The sequence below is a fragment of the Botryllus schlosseri genome, chromosome 3, assembly GCF_051294905.1.
Source record: "Botryllus schlosseri isolate E-star chromosome 3, Bs_hap1, whole genome shotgun sequence".
NCBI lineage: Eukaryota > Metazoa > Chordata > Ascidiacea > Stolidobranchia > Styelidae > Botryllus > Botryllus schlosseri.
Window position 1 is genome coordinate 34568561 of NC_137238.1, and position 22821 is coordinate 34591381.

The 22821-nt window shown below is 39.9% G+C and overlaps 2 protein-coding genes and 1 long non-coding RNA gene across 5 annotated transcripts in view; 1 reads left to right on the top strand and 2 right to left on the bottom strand.

The window, feature by feature from the left end:
- Positions 1-1097, bottom strand: part of LOC145435167 (uncharacterized) — an 84544-nt gene extending 83447 nt beyond the window's left edge. Inside the window, exons 1-2 of the long non-coding RNA XR_013913728.1 lie at positions 827-1097; positions 388-725 (exon numbers count right to left, since the gene is read on the bottom strand). This is a non-coding gene — a long non-coding RNA (uncharacterized LOC145435167). The remainder of the gene's footprint in view (positions 1-387; positions 726-826) is intronic.
- A 52-nt stretch (positions 1098-1149) lies between these two features.
- LOC145435160 (uncharacterized) lies at positions 1150-2080 on the bottom strand. 2 transcript variants are annotated; one of them, XM_080312465.1, is made up of 4 exons: positions 1720-2078; positions 1376-1602; positions 1238-1316; positions 1150-1178 (listed from the first exon to the last, which is right to left on the bottom strand). In XM_080312465.1, exons 1-4 carry the CDS (start codon positions 1971-1973, stop codon positions 1157-1159), a joined length of 582 nt encoding a protein of 193 aa, XP_080168591.1. In that variant the 5' UTR covers positions 1974-2078; the 3' UTR covers positions 1150-1156. The 2 variants fall into 2 exon arrangements, with proteins under 2 accessions (XP_080168591.1, XP_080168590.1); XM_080312464.1 differs by having other exon boundaries at positions 1176-1316; positions 1720-2080.
- Positions 2081-11277: 9197 nt separating this feature from the next.
- On the top strand, positions 11278-21743 carry LOC145435151 (torsin-1B-like). Of its 2 annotated transcripts, none has more exons than XM_080312449.1 (7): positions 11278-11539; positions 11841-11966; positions 12454-12593; positions 13527-13702; positions 15494-15649; positions 17156-17391; positions 19340-21743. In XM_080312449.1, the coding sequence occupies exons 1-6, from the start codon at positions 11353-11355 to the stop codon at positions 17379-17381; spliced, it is 1011 nt and encodes a 336-aa protein (XP_080168575.1). In that variant the 5' UTR covers positions 11278-11352; the 3' UTR covers positions 17382-17391; positions 19340-21743. The 2 variants fall into 2 exon arrangements, with proteins under 2 accessions (XP_080168575.1, XP_080168576.1); XM_080312450.1 differs by having other exon boundaries at positions 11304-11397; positions 19340-21652.
- Positions 21744-22821: the final 1078 nt, after the last annotated feature.

The window sequence follows — 22821 nt, forward strand, 5'->3', positions numbered from 1 at the left end:
CATCGTTACACGGTCCGTGGTGTTGCGGCTTGTCAATATGGCACATTTTCGACTGTATCTGGAAAATATAAATCTACGGCAGCATACGGTGTGGTTGATAATAAGTGTACTGGACAAGGATAGGATCGGAGCAAGCCATGCATTAACGTTGAACTGAGTGGAATTGTTTCCTCAAACTGAACCTTTATTATTTCCTAATATGAGTACCACACTTAATTTAGCACCATCCTTAATACACATTTCAAGAAGGCAAAGCTTCATAGGAGATTAGCAGACTGATACAAATATACAATAAAGGGTTACCATATTTTGGAAATCTGAAATGACGACACTTTTTTAAATGTTCAGACATAATACTGGAGTAGAGTCCGGAGACTTCGTGGCTACTCGGCTGCTGAAATTCACACTTTTGCTGAATTCCTCTGTTAGTTGACTAAAACAAAATAGGTCAACTTTCCGGCTCGAATCCCGAAATAGCAGCCGGAGCGTTACTCAAGTGCTGGTTTAATTTATCTCAGTCGAACCAAAATGCTCAAAAAAACATTTGGGCATCCTCCGAGGACACTTTACAAAAAGTTTAAAAAGAGGACAAATCCTCTTAAAAGAGAACGCATGGTAACCCTAATTAATATAGGTGAAAAAATATATTAGTACCTTCTATGGACAGCACCCCACACCTTCATCCATGATGATTGTCTATTATCGTCACTGTGGCAATCCTTGGTCTAAAAATGATCACAGTTATGCAAAAGTCTGCGTGGAAAAGAAAATATTATGATGCATGTCTCAATCTATGCTAATATTAATGATCCTACAACTATCTCACCTCACGCTGGAATGATTACGAATCACACTTTCTTCTTCTTGACAATGGGTTCTTCATAGATGGTAGTCCAAACATTACTAGTGCCATGCGTGGAAGAGGAACCGGCATTGGACCCTTTGATTTTCTTTATGGACTTTCGCTGGGTCTGGTGTTGCAGCCCATAATATGCCTGCGAAGCATCCGGATGACGAGATCGATATGCTTGCATTCTCTGTTACAGAGGATGTATTAGAGAGATCAAATTATGCCACACACATGCTGTAAAATTAACACAGACCAAGCATTACATTACAGAAATTGTGGGATGTTTGCAATTTATAACCCTCTATTTCAGATTGCTGGCTCAGGAATTCTGTTAATTTTATGCATTTGTAAATGTCCTATGGCCTTGACAGTAAATTCCAAACTGACCGAATTTTAGGTTGAATATGACCATCTTCCTCAAAATCCAGATAAAGCTCCCCTCTCTTCTCGTATGACACCCAGCCACCTATTGAAGAGAAATTGAGTCAGAAATTAGCCTCAAACTTCATACTAAAGTTTACCTACTTTGAATATGACACAAGTCTTTTTTTAATCGGGCAAAATTTTGATAATATAATTTTGCGGCAAAGGCTTTCCTGGGCGCTGGCTCTTTCCTTGGTGGGGAAGAGAATGATGCGGACTTCTTAGGCAAATTGAGACAAGGTACTGCTCCCAACTTCAGCCGGCGTTTACCAGAAGCACCAGCCGCTATAACATCCTCTGGCAGGAAATGTTGATCACATATGCAGGCTCTTGAAAAGAGAATGTAAGGTCCATACAAGAAGCATACGGTAGCGAGATACAGGATTTTGCCTATATATTATAACCTGCCACAAGGCACAATATAGCAGAGAATAACCGTAACTCACGATTCTTTGTTGAGCTGTAGTATTATATTATCTTTTCTGTCGGCAGAATCACGCATGGACAATATAAAACGGCGTAGTTGCGATCGGTGCTGCTTTTCCTCATCGTTCTTCGCGAGATCCACCCTGTAAATTACAAAAAGGGCTGAACTACTATTTTTCCGAGTAGTATTACATCCAGGCACGGCGCAATTGCTTGCAGGCATTTTCAATGTTCGATAGCTGTAATTAGGCTCCAATACAGATCTGTAAAACATATAGAGATACGGTCAAACGCTACACCTGATCAGCAACATACAAGAGAAACTTTCTGAATGCCAATTGCCAGGATTTGTGAATCGCGCGAATTTGGTCTACTGATTATCATCCAACTGTGAATGATTGACAGGCCACGCAGTTACCGTTCTATCCCATTCAGTTTTCCATGATTGCACGCACAATCGATCCACGCCGTTAAGTATCTTATTCTAACCTAAACCATTCCTGTGATAAATCCGTCACTCCGCCATTACTACAAAACCTGCTCTGGCAAATTCAAATTGAATCACGTGCGCATGCTCTGCTCGCCAGACAGAAGAACGCAGTATTTTGGTTTTATGGTTGAATGGATTTCAAGCAACAGGCGTGCTCGGCTCGACACTCGACCAGGTCACCAGGTATCGGAAGGCGCCATATGCATTATCGCTGGCCTCTTGCGCAGTGCGGCCGTAATTATCGTTAATAGCCGGGCAGACTGAGTAGTTCCGTGATTGGAATAGTCACCATACCATTATTACGGTTGTCAAGTTTTCATGTCGGAAGATTTAACATGCATTGGGTATACGGTATATTTGAAATAACATATTTTGCCCTGATGTGGACATTTCGATCAAGTAATGTCACAATAAAATAGCTGTTATGCCTCTATCGTACATTATATCTCTAACAATGTGCGATCATCGATAGCAGGGCTTCTGAAGTTCCACGCGATAGAAAGTCATCGCCATATCATCAATCAACATTCTCGTATTCACTCCGATAGATTACAAATGGTGAAATGTATCATGAGCGTATTCAGAAAACTTATTTTGCATTGATTGCACATTGCACACTTGAATTCATAGAAACGATTTCCACGTAGGGACATCCTGACGAACTCCTGTGTAGGTGGCATCCAGGCATCGCACCATTATGACATCCACTGGAATGATAATTGGTGACTAGCATAGGAGCATTCTAAAATTCACTTCCTCTGGTAGTCACCTGGAGTTACATAAATTGACGTCCAATGTTGGGCATGCTGAGCAAGTCCTCCGTAACTAAGTGTGGGAGGTGGGACGAGTGGGAACAATTGTGGATATACCAGTAACTCCATGGGATATCGGGTGTTTGCTGGGGAGCTTCGTGTACAATGCATATTGATGCATCCCGGAAGGTATAAATTTCCGACAGCATGAGCATTTGACCGCATCGTGAGATGCAAATGATAGTTTTGCTGTGGAAATGAGATACTAATCTTTTGTTTACTCGAGCATTCCGTTTTAGAAAATGGCATGTTCCCTCACGCATATTACGGCCTTTAGTTTAGTCGGAGAGCAATACGGAGAACAGCTGTATTTGGATCAATTGTAATTTGTAATTGAGCTGAATGTAATTAATTACATTTTTCAATGTAATTGTAATTGAAGCATTTTTATTATGTGTAATTGTAATTGTAATTTGACAAAAATTTTGCTCAATTACAATTTCAATTACATTAAATTGCTATTGAGACCTGACAAGCACAACATGAAATAATTGACTTATAATGCATTCTCTTTAAATAGGCTTACCATACGTCCTCTTTTAAGAGGATTTGTCCTCTTTTTTGACTTTTTTGAAAGTGTCCTCGGAGGACGCCCTTTTGTCCACTTTTTTGAGATTTTGTCCTCTTTTTTGAAAATTTAGATCAGATTTAGAAGAAATTGCGATATGCCGCAAAGTAGCGCAGAAGTGAAGCTCCGGCGGGTACTTCGGAGGAAAAAACGATGATTTTAGCTCTGAGCGAAATGAAGACCTTTTTTATTTTTAGTCATCCACCTGGCAGAGTGGAGAGAAAAACGTTATTTTGAGGTCTGAGCGAAAGTGGTGACTTTTTTTTTTTTTTTAGTCAACCGATCACGAAGTGGGTAAAATTTACCGGTTTTTGAGAATTCTTCTCCAGTTTTGCATGTCTGAAATTTCTGTGAAAGTGTCCTCTTTTTACATTTCCAAAATATGGTAAGCCTACTTTAAATGTCGACAAGGAATTTGGTGGATCCATTCGCGGAAGCCCTTGACTGCGCCCTTGCGGGCGAAGTTTTTTATTTTTACCTCGGCTGCCATTGTATACAATTATTAGATTACTAACCAACGGATGGATTCGCAACACGTGACTCACGATTGAATACGCCGAGAAGCGAACTGCTGAGCCGGCTAAAAGCAGCAGAATTGATAGCTGGCGATCCAAGCGTCGAAATTTGATATGTATGATCCTAATCGAAAGCTAGTGTCGCACTGATTCCGCAGTAAAAGTATATTTCCAGGCAATGGTACCATCCCAAAATAGTCGTGAAAGTCTGGGAATCGGCATTGTTCTGAACAATCGCTGGGCGTAATTGGTCATTGTTGTGTTCATGCTGCTGCGGCGCTCTCACTTCTCAGAACAGTCGGCCTTAAACGGCTATTTTGGAGCAGTTACATTGCCCTGACGAGATTTTAATTTGTATTTTTGGAATTAGTGCATCAATAGCTTACGATAAAGACCAGATGCATCAAATTTGGACGCTTGGATCGCCAGCTCTAGGACTACAAAGTTTGCTGCTTTTAGCCGGCTCTGCACTACGTTTGCCGGTGCATTCATCCGTGACTCACATCTTGCGCATCTATCCGTGGGTTGGCAATCTACAATACGATTTCAGATCACGATGCTGCATCGTTACTTCGTCTGGCTAACTAACCAGACCACTGGATATTATATAACGTCTTATCTGACAAAGAACGGTTTTGTTTTTACTCCTCATCCTAATTCCTACGTCCCTCGATTAAAATAATTTATTTCTTTAAATATATACTATATACGCATATCCAACACGTGCATATATTATAATACTTTTGTCAACGACATACTGCATACTGGAATAGTTCGAAAACGTTTTTTCTTTTTATTAATTAACGGGTATTTGCGTATCATGAATGAAACATGAATACTTTAATTGTTGTAAATTACGACGCTACGGTTGTCAAGGAGCACGGTTGAATTTATGATTATTCAATTACATGTTCAACAGCAGCAATTGTAATTGTAATTATAATGTAATTGAAGCATGCAAGGAGTAATTGTAATTGTAATGTAATTGAAACATGCATGAAAGTAATTGTAATTGTAATTGAACTGAAATAATGTAATTGATCCAACTCTAGTATGGATACGATGTTAGCACTTTGCGCGATTCGTATACGATGATAAAAAAATAGGGCGTGACGTAAAAATGCCATATAGTGTAATTGTATTATAGGAAAATGGACGGCGATGCTACACTTGCTTAAATATGTATGTTCTCCAGTCAAAAGAACTGAAACTAATTAGAACTCTAAGTAATGATTACTGCGAATTGAACGAGAACTACCAATACTACACCAGAGAAGCGGAATATGTATTTTATGTCTTTTGTCGAGTCAGTTTTAACGGTGGTCTGCTGAAAAACAAATCCAACGCTCAAAAAGTCAGAGCCCACTTTTACAGATTAGGACACGCCATGGGCTCCTAGATTACGATATGATGAGTGAATGCTAGATTGTGAAACGGTAGTTTCAAACGTTATGATGGGCCATCTTTACTGTGAGGAATTATATGTCATGGGCAACGATTCGGTGCAATGCAACCTGCAACCTAAGTAATATTCACTTTCGTGAAAACATATTTGTAACTCAATATATCTACTTGATGTGAAGCGCGAACGAAATTCTGGGTTTGACATAAATTTTCCTAAAATTGAAAGTTAAAACTCCGTGAAAACAGCCCGAGAATTCACCAAGTTTCTCTCTCTAATTGGAAAGTTACACTAATTCTACTTGACAAACTGAAAGTAGCGAAAAGTAAGTAAGTAGATCACTAAACATTATGAAGTATAAGTAGCGAAGATTCTACATGCTTGAGTAAGTACCAGAAGTAGAGGAAAACTACTTGAGTACTTCGATAAAGTAGAAGTACTTAGTTACTGACCACCTCTGCATATTGGTCACTCCATAACCACTGTGCGCGAAACGCGACAAAAATTTTGGGCTTTGCTCAACTTTTCTGAGAATTAAATGCTGATACTCCGTGAATACGGCCCCGATATTCCTAAGGCTATCTCCCTAATTGGAGGAATAAACTACTTCTACTTGACAAACTGAAAATAGCGAAAAGTAAGTAAGTAGATCACAAAATATTTTGAAGTAGAAGTGGAAGTAGCAAAAATTAGTTCTACTTGACTATAAGTACTAGAAGTAGAGGAAAACTACTTGAGTACTTCAAAAAAGTAGAAGTACTTCGTTACTGACCAGCCCTGCTGGAGTAGTCTATGGAATCAGGCACCCACCTTGGCCTAGGACCTAGTTGATGTAAAAAGGAGGCATGCAATACACCACAAAAATTGCGATACAATGAGAAGATAGGAAGGTGTCGAAACGACTTGGATTAATCTTTAAAATCAGACACCCACCTTCGCCTAGGCGATGTAGGAGGCATGCATTGCATACTGAATGAAGAGTAAAAGAAGATAATATAGAAAATCACGCGACAAAAATGAGTTGGCACGTCATAGAAGGCGAGATCGATAGGTCAGGTCATGGTCCGGTTAACTTGAGGACGGACTATATATAGTATTCATTTGGTAGAAATTGATTATATTTCGATTTGAATGTGGACATGCTCGTCAACTGTTGGATAGCCGGCGGGATACTGTTCCACTGTAGATTACTAACCTACGTAGGTTAGTCATCTATAGTTCCACACGTCAGGTTCGGCATATTTGATCTTTTCGGTCGATCATATGATAATAATTGGACGACGTGGACGCGCGTGTGTCGTTCTTGTGCGATTTTGATTCCGAGGTGAAGAAGTCATTTAAATATTCAGGGCAATGACCGCTGTGGAACTGGTACATAAACTTGTCGATTTCTAGTTTAGCCTACGCATATCTTTTATGTTTAGGACACCGAATCTCCTCAGCAGCGACGTATTGTTGGATGGACAACCAGGCCCCTTTGGGGCCCTAGCTGTGATACGGTTGGGTATCGTTTGAAAGAAATGCAACTTTGCTATCTTCTATAGCTTCGATTATACTGCCATGCGTTTAATTGCACTGCTGGAATTTAACGAAGTTTGATTGAAAGTCTCCGTAGCTTTCACACATAGCTTGCCCGAAGCGAGTTGTAGACTCTAGTATCTCGCCTGGTATCCGACAGTCATTGAGCATGTTCCGATCGGTCGATCATATGTTATTTGGACGACGTGGACGCGCGTGTGCTGTACTTGTGCGCTTTCGATTCCGAGGTAAAAAAAGTCATTGAAATATTCGGGGGAACGACCGCAGTGGAACTGATACATAAACTTGGCGATTTCTAGTTTCCGGATATCTTCTATGTTTAGGACACCGAATCTCTTCAGCAGCGACTTGTTGGATGGGTGGCCAGGCCCCTTTGGGGCCTTAGCTATGATTTGGAGTACTTTATGCTGTAGTTTTTGCAGTGGCTTGAGTGCAGTGGCAGAGCCCCCCAACAGAGAATGCCACAATGTAACTTCGATTGGATTAAGGATTGAGAGACTATCAGAAGAACCCATGCTGGCATGAAGCGTCTAGGGCTGTAGAACAGGCCGCACTTCGGTGATCATTTAGTGTCTAGGGCAGGTGTCACCAACCCGGTGCCCGCGGGATCCAGGTAGCCCGCGAGGACCAGATGAGTAGCCCGCGAGCCCGTTCTAAAAATAGATGGAATAAGAGCATTTACCAATATTCGTCAGATTATTACCAGTGAGCTGTTAAATATTATGGGAAGGTGTGTCGTCTGATAACCTGCTAGAGTTGTAACCTGACGAAGTCCCACTTAACGTTTGGCTGGGTAGATACATTTCCTCGTGGGTAGTAAGACGTACGTTCCTGCGTTAAGTCCTTGATCTGACAACTTCAACGTGAAGGCAACGACAGGATTGCCTCAGATAGATATATTGGTCGGATATGCATATGGAATATACAGTAGGATATGGCAGATGAGTCTCGCTTTGTAATTGAAATGCGTGGGCTGATAAATTGTCAGTCACGTAGTACGAGAAGAAAGACATAAATCACGTGATATAGATATGAGAGAGAGCCAGGGGCTCTACAATATATAGATTGATTCCGCAATTCTTGTTTAAAACACATTAACATGTAACTTACAAAAAACAAAACAAAAAAAATAAATAACTTACAAATGACGATACACATATAGGCTAAACACTTAAAAAATATCTTCAATTACAATAGTAGGCCTAATATATAGCAGAGTTGGATCAATTACAATATTTCAATTCAATTACAATTACAATTACTTCCTTGCATGTTTCAATTACATTTCAATTACAATTACTCAACGCTAAAAATATCAAATTACAATTACTTTTAAACAGGTAATTGATTCAGTAAAGAGGTGTTTCTTGACAACCGTAGCGACGTAATTAGCAACAATCTCAAGCTATTCATGTTTCATTACTGATATGTAGAATACCCTTTAATAAAAAAAAATCGAATGTATTCGAACTATTCCTAATCATGAGTACTGAAAACTCCAAGCACAGAAAAATGTTTCAAGCGACTGTTAAGAACCAAAGGTTTGAGCGACTAACAGCGAATAGGCTACAGGACAGAAACGATTAGGCTACTCAGAGCTGAGTCATGATTGAAATTGGTAAGGCGTCAGCGATAAGGATGATACCGATAAGGTGCGTAAAGTTAAAATAAATGCACGAGGAAAGAACCTCCTGATAACTAAGAATTACAATATTTTGGTTCGCATTTAAATTTTCACTCGGAAACTATTAGATTGTATTTGATGAACAGGGTGCGAAAAGTTTCTGGCCCCAGTAAATTTGGCCAAGATTGGAGGTAAGATTGGGATAACATCTCCGCAAATGCGTGATCACTGATCAAGTTTGATGAAGCGTTGGCTGGAAACTTGAATTTGTTTGCTATTGTAGCAAAAAGCCTCGGTACTGGTCAGAGATTTAAAAAAAAACTTTGACCGTGGCATAGGAAATGGTTCAGCACAGGTTTTAGAAGATTTTATTTGCTGTTCATCCATTTTTGAAATATTAGATTTAGTTTAGTCCACTGGTTCTCTAATTTTTTAGACACGCCCCCCTTTATGACAGTGAATATTTTGTGCACCCCTTATCGTCATAGCACACATTGAAACCAGATAGTTAGCAATCCTTATATATAGTTTGATGGTATGGAAGGTTATGACAGTGGATGAGAGAATTCTCCAATACGAAATCCAAACTATATACACCGAGCAATAACCATAAAACGGAGGTGAATCGGGCCAAGCGCGAAAAGATTTCAGTTCACTGGAGCGCGCGCCCTGTTCAGATGCTTTCACGCCGCCCAAAGGCGCCAGTTTGAGAACCACTGGTTTAGCCTATATTGTTATTAACAAAGTTTTCTGTTGCTACTGAAGTATGGGAAACACTTTAGCGTGGCGGAATTATCTAGTTATAACGCGGCACGCGTAGAACACCGATGTAAATAGGCTAATTATTACATATGGTGACTGTTTACTAAGGCCTTAAGGCCCCTCGTCGCCATCCTGGTTCGTACCGGATTTTCACCGGTGCGACGAATAAATGATTGATTAAATAATTATTTTATGTTATGATTGTCATATCTGGATGCTGAACAGTTGGAGATTGAAATTGTATCACTGAAAAATGACCTCCACCTCAAAGCCTACCCGACTGCAGCAAACGTTTGGTGCTTTGTTGATGCGGAAAAGTACAGTGGTGTATGCGGAGTAGCTATGAAGGTTGCAAGAGTGTATATGTTTCAACTTATCGTTGTGAATCAGACTTTTCGGATATGAATTTCATCAAAAACAAACACAGAACACGCTTGACTAATGCACATATGGAACGCTCACTCAGAGTTGTAGTGTCAAGTTACATACCAGAGTACAGCGCACTAGTTGATATCATTCAATGCCAGACTTCTCACTGACTGCTACAGAGTCAGACAACATGATGTCAGGTCTAAAGTGGGACATGGTATATTTTGAAATTTGAGTTGACTGTTGTTGTATAATTTATACAAACATTGTGCGAAAAATTCATGATTTCCTAAAAAATATTAGTGGCTAGCTATAGTTGAAATGAGATGTTTTGATTTGAAAGACTCTATTGAAAGTCTTACCACAATATGATTCCTGCCCAGTGTTATGAATATCAAAGCGGGAACTCAGTGATGAATACTGGTAAACGGCGGGACTAAATGGTAGCCCGCCGCTTCAATCAGTACGCAAAAGTAGCCCTCGGTGGCAAAAAGGTTGGGCACCCCTGGTCTAGGGAATAAATATGACTCTTCCAGGACATGTTCGAGTCCAGTAAAAGTCGAAATACAAGCAGTTTCTACTGAATCAATACTAGTCAGCCCTCAAGCCTACCGTACGTCCGTACCACGATCTGACATATAGATCTGGCCTTCCGTCACATGTCACCTCATTTTGTCGCTCCTCTTTTGTATTAACTTCTTCCACTTTCCACGGTGTGTGCAATGCGCATGCCTCCTCTCAAACATGGCCTAGGTCCGTGTGGGTGTCTATGGTACACGAACTCCTTTGATTTCAAAGACTACTCCAAGTCGTTTCGACACCTCCCTATCTTTTCATTGCATAGCAGTCTTGGCGTTTTGAATTGATGAAAATTAATATTAAACTGAACTGGATGATCGTGCATAATATAGGCTTACAATATTTTGGAAATCTAAAAAGAGGACACTTTTTCAGAAATTTCAGACATGCAAAACCGGAGCAGAATTCTCAAAAACCGGTAAATTTTTACCACTTTGTGATCGGTTGACTAAAAAAAAAATAAAAATAAAATAAAAAGGGCATCTTTTCACTCAGAGCTAAAATCACCGTTTTTCACTCCGAAATATCTGCCGGAGCTTCACTTCTGTGCTAATTTGCGGCATACCACTCGCAATTTCCTCTAAATCTGACCTAAATTTTCATAAAAAAAGAGGAAAAAATCTCAAAAAAGAGGACAAAAGGGCGTCCTCCGAGGACACTTTCAAAAAAGTCAAAAAAGAGGACAAATCCTCTTAAAAGAGGACGTGGGTGTCAGATTCCATAGACTACTCCTTGTCGCTTCGACATCTTCCTGTCTTTTCATTGTATCGCATTTTTGTGGTGTATTGAACTGATAAAATTGCTAATAAACCAATGATGATGATGATGGTAAGCCTAGCATAATATGTCTTTATTGTTTGCTTATATCTTCACCGATATCCGGATCCCGCAACGGCGTTGCATACAAAATCTGGTTCTGACCCGGTAGTTTGCGCAAGATCCCATTGCCGGAATGCCCCCGATGGGAAAATCGCTTTTGTCGGCGTTGTAATAATGCCGCGTAACAAGTTAGCAATATCTTACGTTATAGTTCTGCATGTATGCATCGCAGTTTGCATTGAACCTATCACAACAACACTTGCAATTGGTGGAGGCATAGCTGCGATTTTTTCAGCAGTGTTTATGAAGTGCAGTTTCACTGAGTGTTGTGACAACCCGTATGTCGCGCTAAATTACACAGGTTTGTACGTTATCCTATTTGAGTGGCATATTGATAAGCACTAGCGATGTTGTTCGATGACCATATATCGAGTACTTATAATCTTGTGCTCGCTGCCCCTTTATATTCCTGTTATTGTAAGCTTATTAATCAACCTATTCCAAGACCTCCCTGTCCGTTTAGGATTCATATAGCATTTATCAAAGTTATCATGATGCTTAGATCCGTTGAATGAAGTAAAGAACTGAATGCTTGCTGCCTTGACCTGGGAACATTCTTAACGATACCTTGATACCAATTTATAAATAACACCTTTATTTAGGCTTGCGACATGATTTGAATTCGAGACTGCACGGTCAACATTTAGTGATTCCTACCGTGCTCAATTCAGTCAAGTCACACATGAATGATGCAGATCCTCAAAAACCGCTAGTCCTTTCATTTCATGGTGAGTATTTTACTATTTAAGACCTCTGAATTAATAGGAAGTATATTATTTCGTGTTTTTATGTCGGATGTCCGTACTTAAACTACAGCACTCGAGTGGCTTGTTTCGCTTAAAGTATAATGAATTATTTTGTCAAATAAAATAAAGGCTATAGATTCTTTATGGATGAAGGAAATCCTCAAAAGTTATTGTAATTATCATTTTCAACTATTTTTAAACGTAGTTTTCTAATTGCCTTTCAAATAAATTACTCTAAATTATAGTTGATAATTTTAATTTGAAGATGGAACCTATACGTGTGAGCCTGCCTCTGCTGCTCTGATTCGGATACTATCACTACCACTGCATTAAAATCTTTCTAGTTGTGGTTCTGAGCAATTATGATGGTATTGAGATTCCATAGCGTGTATTAGCGTATGAAATACTATTTCGCCAATTAGATTTGATTATAACAGTGTGATTTGAATCTGAATGTCATACTTTACAGGTTGGACTGGAGCAGGAAAGAATTTCGTCTCCCAAATAATTGTTGATAATATATATAAGGAGAAGTGGAATAGTAAATTTGTTCATTTCTTCAACGCCGAAATCCATTTCAAGCATCCCAGTAAAGTGGATGTTTACAAGGTAATGTTCGAATTGATCTCCATTTCGGCGCATGTGTTGTCTGAAATTAACAATTCTGCACGAATGCATGGCACAACATGTTCTTACATGTTCGAGTCCAGTAGAAGTCGAAATACAAGCAGTTTCTACTGAATCAATACTAGTCAGCCCTCAAGCCTACCGTTTGTCCGTACCACGATCTGACATATAGATCTGGCCTTCCGTCACATGTCACCTCATTTTGATATCGTTACAAGGCTTGTCATATGACATGGTTCATTTTCGTGTTGGTGTATATCTTTGGACAGAGATGGTCAAAGTAGATGTCGTGGGTGCTCAAGTAGAAGTAGAAGTAATGTAAATCTCTACTCAAGTAGATGTAAGAGGGGGGATTTTCAAGTAAGTGAAAAAATGAGTATTCCAGGCCTAGTTTTGCCTAAAAACTCAAAACTGTCAATTAGAATTAACCGGAAGGCAGTCTTGGCACTGGCGGATTTTTCCAAACAATTATGCTTCACTTTTCAAAACTGTAAAACACGACCTCAGTGGGATGCGAAACCAACAAGTAATATATCGTTGGATTCAGAATTTCAATGCGTAACCATCTACGTCACGGAGCTATACCAGATCAGGGCAACCTAGCGTGTATATAATCAAGAAGACGAGATAACCTTGTAACCCTGAATTGAAAATGACTCGACTTGGACTTGAGTCAAAACTGTAACATTCAATTTGACTCGGAACCTTGTGACTTGGTTACAACCCTGGGTAATGGTTAGTTGACCTTCGACGAACTACATTGTTAGTTTGTACAAGTCTTTGAAAGTAGGTGTATCTCGTTACTGACTATGCTGGAATGTAATAATGAGGATCAAAACGATTTCTTTGTCTATATGCCCCTAGAGATAGTCCTTATTCTTACCAAGCAACTCCTAAATTTTCCATTCCTTCCAGGATTTACTGCACTCGTGGATCTATCACAATGTAACCAAGTGCGAGCGATCCATATTTATTTTCGACGAGCTGGACCACATGCCCGAAGGAATGATTGACGTTGTAATTCCGTTCCTTGGCCACAGCATGCAAGTAGACGGTGTCGATTTTAGAAAGGCAATTTTCATATTTTTAAGGTTTGTGTGAGTTAAAGTGCTTATATTGGTAACTGACGCATATATTTGTGCTCTGAACTACATTTATTTCTTCATATATATATTACACAATGGGACTGGTCCAGGCTTGTATTGTAACCAAGTCACAAGGTTCCGAGTCACAAGTTAATTGCACTTTTATAGTTTTGACTCGAGTCAAGTCGAGTCATTTTCAATTTACCACCGAGTCAAGTCCGAGTCCAAGTCAGCTAGTAGAGGGTCGGGTCCGAGCCATAGTGTTTTGACTCGAGTCCAAGTCATTATGTTCGCTTTTCAGTTCAGACTCTGCTCGAGTGATATAGAATGGCTCGAATTCGTAATATAGTAGTTTTCCTCAGTCTTGACTGATTCTGGCGCTATTCTCCAAGTATCAGGTCTGATAGACGAAATACCAATAAATGGGTGACTTTACTAATTTTCTAAGTTGCAATTAAATGTCTGTCTTGGTCGCCCTAGCCTCGAGTCATATTGCGCATTTCAAAAATTGACTCGAGTCAAGTCGAGTCACCAAAAAATCGCGACTCGAGTCTCCAAAGGGATGTAAAAACTTGAGTCGCAATTTTTGATGACGCGACTTGACAATATAAAGTCATTTTGTTTGATACATCAAATGACTCGACTTGAGTCAATTCGTGTATTGACTCAACTTGTTCTCGAGTCGTTGTGCATGACTCGACCAAGTCATGACACGAGACTCTGACGGCCAGGACAGGCATTACATTGTAACTTCGTAGAATAGTATAGTTACCACATTATTCATATCTCATCTATCAGTAATGGTAGTGAAAAACAGGGCCAGATACTGTCAGAAGCGAGGAAATTAGTTTGATTTAACTGGGCGCATTCGATATCACCCAAGCACAGCTCTAAAATGTAGGTTGAACAGAAACTTGTTTGCAAGTCATTGCGTCATAGATAACACTGAGATGCAGCTGACCCATCACATAGGTCTTTGATATGCAAATCAAAGAGAATAGTACTGCACTGGAAATAGTTTTATAGCATCTTTTTGAAGCAATATGTGATAGAAGTTGCAGTAAAAATTTGTGTGGAAAATAGAAAAAATTGCAATATAGAATTACTTCAAACATAATACTACATCTATTCTGATGATCTTGGAAGCTGTAATGAAAGGATACAAAAATGGCAGAAACTTGCCCTACTTATGATTCAATTGAAAATTACGGCCTTACTTCTCCTTGTAATTTCAGATCTTAAACGTAGGCTACACTAGGGCTGTTCAAAAATAACCTTTTTTCCTTAATCTTGCGGGCTACGTGATTAAATCGTTAGGTTGCCTTAAAAAACGACGCACACCAAATTTGAATTCATTCCAACCAATATTCGCGGTTTACGTAGAGTTTGAAAATTTTGAATTTGCCCAGAAACGAGAAAAAAAAAAAATTTCAAATTTTTCTGCCAACCCCATGAAATTGTTGGGCTGTCTTCAAAAACTATGCAAAACAAATTTGACTCAATTTCAAGCCGTAGAAGTGGAGTTATATCTGTTTTTCTTTGATAATTCTGGATAATTCTGCACAGATTGACTCGAATAACAACGCTTCCTAATACCCGATTCATATTGAATCACTCAGATACCCACCCTAATAATCATCATATATATCTATCAATGGTCATATTGTAACATTTTTCTTTCATGAGCTTCATTTCGGGTACTGCATCGCTCCAATAAGTCTACTTAAGTGACTAGAGCATTATCTAGTTGTCAAAGTCTGCTTGAATGCGACTGTTTTGAAATATCATGTTTCGCAGCAACACCGGAGGAGATTTACTGGTGAAAGCAGTACAGAGGCAGTGGGAGAACGGCAAAAGGCGAGAAGACATCAAACTGCGAGATCTTCAGCCGGTTCTGGAGATCAGCGCCTACAACCAACAGAGCGGCTTGAAAAAAAGTAAACTGATACACAGGTATGCTGGAATCTGACGATGTCTCGAAGATAGAATGCGATTACTGGGTAGTGTTTACTCGGGAGGTGGTTGAAATAGTCAGCGTTGCTACTCGAGTTGTAGTGCAACAGAGGTCGCCAACTCGGAACGGGTCGCATGCCACATGAATTCAATATCGAGATGAAATAGGCCACACACGTTTTTAAAACTTTACGTCGGTGCAACGCTGCGCTCTCTAACATATGCGACGGGAATACTTTCCACAAAAGAAATAATATTTTTTGAAGAAATACAAATACAACACGAATATTATGATCACTTCTATTCTATTCTGTGCTATGAGCAGCGTACGATACCTCACAACACTTTTCAGCGACTGATGAATCGATATTGGGGTTAGCTAGATACGGTATTTGCTGGAAAAGTATCTCCTCGTAAAGCTTGATCTTGTGCTAGAGCCCCAGGTCATTTTCTAAACGTCTCGGTCTCGTCAGTGTCTGCGCTCTTGCACGTCAATGCAATATGCCCATTGCACAATCATGTCAGCTATTTCTTCCTCCATGGATTGCTGTTACCGTCGCCGAAGCCGTATCAGCCAGGGTTGCCATATTTTGGAATCGGGAAAGGAGGACAATTTTTCAAAATTTTCAAACACAGAATACCGGAGAAAAATCGTGAAAAATGGTAAATTTTTCCCACTTGGTGGTCGGTTGACTAAAAAAAAGGTCAACTTTCTCGCTCAGCTCCCGAATTTGCCGCCGGAGCGTTAGTTAGTGCTGATTTACGGTATCTCAGTCGAATTTTGCCCTATACTTAACAAAAATTCTCAAAAAGAAGGACAAATCCTCCTAAAGGAGGACGTATGGTAACCCTAGTGTCAGCTACTGATAAATAATGATGTCGGGCACAGGAGTGAAGTAGTTTATTTTGAACAACAACAGTTTTTTTAGCGTGTAATCAATTTCAGCGTTTCAAAATGCTTTACCAAGTGTTCTATCGAAATTTCACATCTGGTCGCCGATCGCAAAACATGACCTTGCGGGCAGCGTGTTGGTGACCCCTGAAGTAGAAGTAACACTGTAAATCTTTGCTCAATTACAAACTTGTAGAAGCAACAATTTGCAAGGCATGTCAAAACTACTTCAAATGGACGTATAAAATAAGCATAAGTGGTAGGCCTACTTGAGTAAGTAGTTTCAAAATAGATTTGCTCCTATGCGTTAGCAGTTAAACGGCGGTGACTGCTCTCGAAATTGCAAGGTCTAGGCTGTCTTTGCGACTAACGCCAAATGACTGATGACTCGGGCAATTTAACGGAAGATTTTGACCTAAAAATCAAAATTTTGACAGTTTTTGACCTTAACAAACTTGAAAACCAAATTTTGACCTAGAAATTTATGGCCTTGTACTCCTAAATACGCTCGTAACGTCTCCGGTCTGATGTCACTTCCCGTCGGGAAATCATTTTGCCGCACCCCTCCGGATTTCGTACCTTGTCTGCCGTAACGATTTTACGTTTCGTCACAGAAACCTGATCGACCATTTCGTTCCGTTCTTGCCGCTGGAACGGAACCACGTCCGGTCGTGCATCATCGACGAGCTACGCAGGCAGGGCATCTCGTACGTCGCGGAAGAAACTATCTCCGAGATTCTAGATGAGCTGCGATGGTATCCGGAGGACCTGCGCTTGTACTCAAAGTCTGGCTGCAAGAAAATATCGCACAAAATCGCCATGTTCGACTTGATACGTTGAGCTGAATACTGTAAGTATCAGTTTATTAATAATTTAGTTTATTAATAATTTCATCATCGAATAGTATATTCGTATTGAAATGAACCCGAATATTTTAGGCTGACACTCGTCAGGGGTAATCGTCAGCAACTAGTAGAGAATTCAAAAGAACATCGTACATCAACAATCGTATCGCAAAATGTGACGTGACCGGCTTGAAATGTCGAATACGAGAGCTTTCAATGTACTATTTTTAGATGGTAAACGAACTCCTTCTGTTGTCACAGCCTTGGCTGGTGTATTTTGATAAAAGTCGACTCCAAGGCACACAAATGAAAGTGTGAGCGGCCCCTTCCGACGACGCGTATTCTGTCGTCTCGATAATTTTTCGCACAGGCGGGATTATCCAACAAGTGTTTGCCAATTGCAGAATTTATGGCCTTTGATTGTTCCGCATCAGTCTTGAGCGGATGAGTTAAGGGTGAGCTTTATACCGAACATGGTGCGCGTGTTCTAATGAATCTAGGGACGTGGTGATTTATGCGTTCCTGCAAACACTTTGACGTCCTTCCCATGTTGGCACAATCACAGTCAACAAACTACATTACTTTGTTGATGTGCAGGAAGCATGTCTTCACCTGTTGCAGGGAGCAGTTGTGTTGTCGTGTCATTGCAAAAAACACAAGACTCATATCTTATGTATTGCATTCTATCAATTTGTTTTAATTTTCTGAAGGCTTCCTGTTCTGTCCTCTGTTATATATACATACACGATGCCTATGTAGTTCAGCAGTTGTAATTGTGTACGTAGTATGATAGGGGGATTACCATATATCAGTGGTCGGGAACCTTTTTTGTCAGAAGAGCCATATTGGCCCTATTTTTTCCATCTCAACTCCCAAAGAGCCATACATGCCAACCCACTGTTACGTCACAATTGAAAATTCGTGGCGTCATGGTAGCACTAATTCGAACACACCACGTGGGATTCCTCGTGTGCGCCATATTTTCTCTGTAAAAACTGGTATTTATTGTTCGAAAAATGAAGCTCGAAACGTGAGGTAAGGGACGGACCGGCCAAGCCCCACCATTGATATGACAATTCATCGTATGTAGTTTAAAATTAATTATAACTGATAATAATCGAATGTGAATGTCATATTGATTACAAAAATCTAAATACCTATCGACTGCTCAATCCTCAAAGTATTCGGCGGTGCCGGTAACACAACGTTGCGCTACACGCATACATTTTATCGCCGGTACTACACAGTGCAATACCTAGTTGCCAATCAAGAACGTGGATAGCTATGGCGTTGTTTGTAATTGTGAATGTCACATCCACAACAGTTCATTTCACGCCGTAGATCAGGAAGACAGTGTGTATTTGAAAACTTCGTTTTGAAATGTGCGTCGCCATGTCTGCTATGCTCTTTGATTAATCAACTTATCGCACAATTCAAGATCTCTAGTCGGGTACATAGAATTGGTCGCCGGCGTGACAGTAACTTAAATTTGATGATTTTGAAAAGACGGGGTCCGAGCCCTTAAACCCGAAGACGGCATTGTCTTTCCCTCTCAAAGACGTGTTTATACTGCCACGAGAATAATTATTCTGGCCGTGATGAAAATTTACCAACAAGTCGCTGCAATAATGATCAATTCAGTACAAAAATAAATATTTGGCAAAGAGCTTATACCCAAAAGAGCCATAGGTTCCCGACCACTGCCATATATTGAGATCCGTGAAAGGCATCGTGAAAATCATGATGATGCAAATGCGCTGTTGTAATCACATTGACTCGATATCGTATACTGGAATCAGAATAAATGGTGACTCGATAAGCAGTTCAATCAACTTGTAAAATGGACTGATTTGAATCATGGCTCATTTGACTCGACAAGTTTGCGGTATAATTTCTACCCAACTGACTATTTGTGTCTGTGCCGGCATCAAAGTGTACAATATTCCATTTCAGACCATCTTGCGAAGGTTGCCGACCGTGGAATGCCGATTCCGACCGAGCTATGCAAGGATACAAGCTTTTATATTCCAGCATCTATTTAACGGGTGCCAACGTCTCCATATTGCTGCAATCCTAGGGGACGTCGTCAGCACCGTTACGAAAATCCTAATGATATTTTTATGGTGCTGTAGAGTATTTCGACTTTTCATTCATGATTTTCTAGCTGCAAACATAATGTGCATTTTCACTCACGTTTAATGACAAAGAATGCAGAGGAGTGAGATTTTTAGCGTTGTTGCAATGTAATGATGTGGATGAAATCTGACTTTGTGTAGTGCTTTCACTGCCTGATATCTTCATCGACTGACGGAGAGTTGTATAACTAGGATTAGAATTAGAATAATAGCTAGTTGCTTCCGAATTTGATTCAAATTCAAGTCACATCTTGTAAATTGAGTTGGATTCCATATTAGAATGGAATGCGACAAATGTTAAGTTCATTTTATATCAAAGCGGAGCTCAATCTGATCAGTATGGAGAATGCAAAATGTCTGTACACCAGGGTTGTAACCAAGTCACAAGGCTCCGAGTCAATAGTCATCTCGCTTCTATAGTTTTGACTCGAGTCATCTCAATTCACCACCGCGTTGAGTCCGAGTCCAAGTCGCTGTGTTCACTGGTCAGTTTCCTTTGAAATCTTGGTAAACCTACTTTTTATAACTCTGTTTGGTGATAACGAATGGTTCGCATTTAAAATTTACCAATTTTCCTCACTCTTAGCAGTTTCTGGTCGCATTTTCAAGTACCAGTACCAACAGACGAAATCCCAATAGTGTGTTGGCTCTGGAATTACAATGAAATGTCGGTCTTGGCCGTCAGAGACTCGAGTCAATGACTTGGTTCGAGTTATGCGCAATGACACGAGTCCAAGTTGAGTCATTTTCGTATTTAGAAAAAATGACTCGAGTCGAGTCATCAGAAAATCGTGACTCGAGTCATTAGCCTACCACCCTGCTTTACACCAATCTTGGGCCATATCTGATACTGTTTTCCTGCAGCATTTTCAGGAAAACCAGATATTAGATTATAATTGGACTACCAGGCAGGGTTGTAATGACTCGACTCACAATTTTATGATGACTTGAGTCATTTTCTCCAAATACGGAAATGATTCGCCTCGAGTCAATCTGTGTATTGACTCGACTTGAACTCGAGTCATTGGGCATGACTCGAGACGCAGATGGCCAAGACCGACATTTCATTGTAATTTCGAAGAATAGTAAAGTAACCGCACTGTTGGGATTTCGTCTATCGGTACTGGTACTTAAAAATGCGACCAGAAACTGCTAAAAATGAGGAAAATTAGTATGTTATGAATGCGAATCATTCGATAACACCAAACAGAGTTATAAAAAGTGGATTTAACAAGACTCTAACTGGAAACTGGTCAGTCAACACAATGACTTGGACTCGACTCATAATATCGTGACTCGGACTCGACCCTCTGCTCGCTGACTTGGACACGGACTTGACTCGGTGGTGAATTGAAAATGACTCGACTTGACTCGAGTCAAAACTAAAAAAGTGAGATTGACTTGTGACTCGGATACAACCCGGCTACCAGCTTTTCGTTCTAATTTGATTACTAGAATTATCTACTTGGTATTGCATTTGGTTGAGGTGAGCCACCGAACAAGTAGATTTGAGCATGAGCATGTATTCATTCAACCCACCAACAGTCCAGATGGCAGTACTGTAAGAATACAAGTACTCCAAAACGTGTCTTGTATTGATTTGAGATCGGGTTCCGGCAAACAAATCTTTGATATTTATTTCAAAATCTTTAATGTAGTCATCATTGGTAATCGAGTGGAAGTAATGTGAACATCATAAATCTCTACTTGGGCTGAAATATCAAATTCCAAGTAAGAATTGCGGGCCTTGTTTTGCCTAAAATACTGAGAACTCAACTATAAGTGAAAGTGCTCTGAAATCATAACCTCTCGAGTAAGTGTAGGCTTGGCTTGAGGGAGAAAACTTGAGATATAGCTGTGATTGTGACATCATACTGTACTATCGATTTACTTCATTGTGAAAGATCCTGTTGACCTAATCTAAAGGATAGATAATTTTATGTAGGCAATGTGTATGCATAGTTTGACTTGGTTGTGGAAGATTTCTTAGCTCGTAGCTTTTATCATACTGTGATTGGATCCCTGACACATTTCCTATGTATGGTCCTGCGGATTTGATTCCTCGGTTCATTAGCATAGACTACAAATTTACTTCTAGCTCGAAATAAATCAGTCGATTTGTATCGCGGAATTTCTGTTTGATGATATATATTGGCGACTTGAGATATTATTTTCTAATTAGTGCCAGCAGACTCTCCGGTAATAGAAATGCATCATCTGCACGGAAAGTGTGTTCCTTTTTGTATCAGAAAAAGAATTTTCACTCAATTGAAGTACATGCTCGATGTGTTGTGGGGCGAGATGATTCTGAATTTTTCAATATAATTTGATCATTTGAAGGATGACGATACAATGAAAAGATAATATTGTGTCGAAACGACTTGAAGTAGCCGTTAAATCCGACCCCTACTTCCTATCTTTTCGCTGTATCGCAATTTTTTGTGGTGTATTGAACAGATAAAAATTGCTAATATACCGAACTGAGAGAACCCCCCTTGCCCTGAAAGCTTATATAAGATACATGTACTTGTACACTGAATGAAAAGGGATAAGTGATAAAAATGTGAGATAGTAGTTACTCGGCACCTGATCAGTATTTTTTAGCTGCATGTCGATCACTACTAAACAAAATTGTCGTTTTCACCGACATGCTGCATGTTCCAATGCTGTGATACGGAAATTGAGATTTCAAAGTATTCTGTTGATATCATAATCCTTATAGAAATTTACTACTGATCCTGACTGATATCAGAACATGAATAAAGGCATTGGTTCTTCCTAAGAGCGACCTACGCCTGAAGCAAATGATATTGTGGACTGAAAAAAACTGCAAAAGATATTGTGACTAACGAGTGGGATTATGAATGGATCCACCATTTTGCCTTGATAACGATACACATCAATCCATCTGCGCGCTTCTTTCGATAGCATTGGTAAAAATACGTAGACTTAGCTCTCCAGCAGAAGTGAAGATGCAGTTGTAATTTAATGGTTGTTTAGCGGTAGCCATTAACAGCAGTTCTGCTTCATTATTGATCCCAACCACGTGTAATGCACTTTGGATGTCTTGGTAGACTGTTGACTGATGAAATTATGAGATTCTTCGTCTGACAAAAAGCAATACTTTCCAAGATGCTACACTCTTAGCATTTGATTCTAACTCTCCTTATTTGGTTGAGATGGACTCAAAAAACCGGGGCTGTCCAAGTGGAAGAGAACCGACTCGAATGCAAACTTCCCAATTGAAAGTGACCACAAAGCAAGTCCTTTGATAGGCGCAGTCGGAATGAAATTTCAAGG

Excerpts from the sequence above, each read along its gene's own strand:
- LOC145435151 (XM_080312449.1), top strand. The coding sequence starts at position 11,353 with ATGCCGCGTAACAAGTTAGCAATATCTTACGTTATAGTTCTGCATGTA. Across the intron at positions 11,540-11,840 it reads TGTCGCGCTAAATTACACAG|GCTTGCGACATGATTTGAAT; the intron begins GTTTGTACGTTA and ends ACCTTTATTTAG. Across the intron at positions 11,967-12,453 it reads GCTAGTCCTTTCATTTCATG|GTTGGACTGGAGCAGGAAAG; the intron begins GTGAGTATTTTA and ends CATACTTTACAG.
- LOC145435160 (XM_080312464.1), bottom strand. The coding sequence starts at position 1,973 with ATGTTTTACAGATCTGTATTGGAGCCTAATTACAGCTATCGAACATTG. Across the intron at positions 1,603-1,719 it reads CTACAGCTCAACAAAGAATC|AGCCTGCATATGTGATCAAC; the intron begins GTGAGTTACGGT and ends TCTCTTTTCAAG. Across the intron at positions 1,317-1,375 it reads AGACTTGTGTCATATTCAAA|GTGGCTGGGTGTCATACGAG; the intron begins GTAGGTAAACTT and ends TCTCTTCAATAG.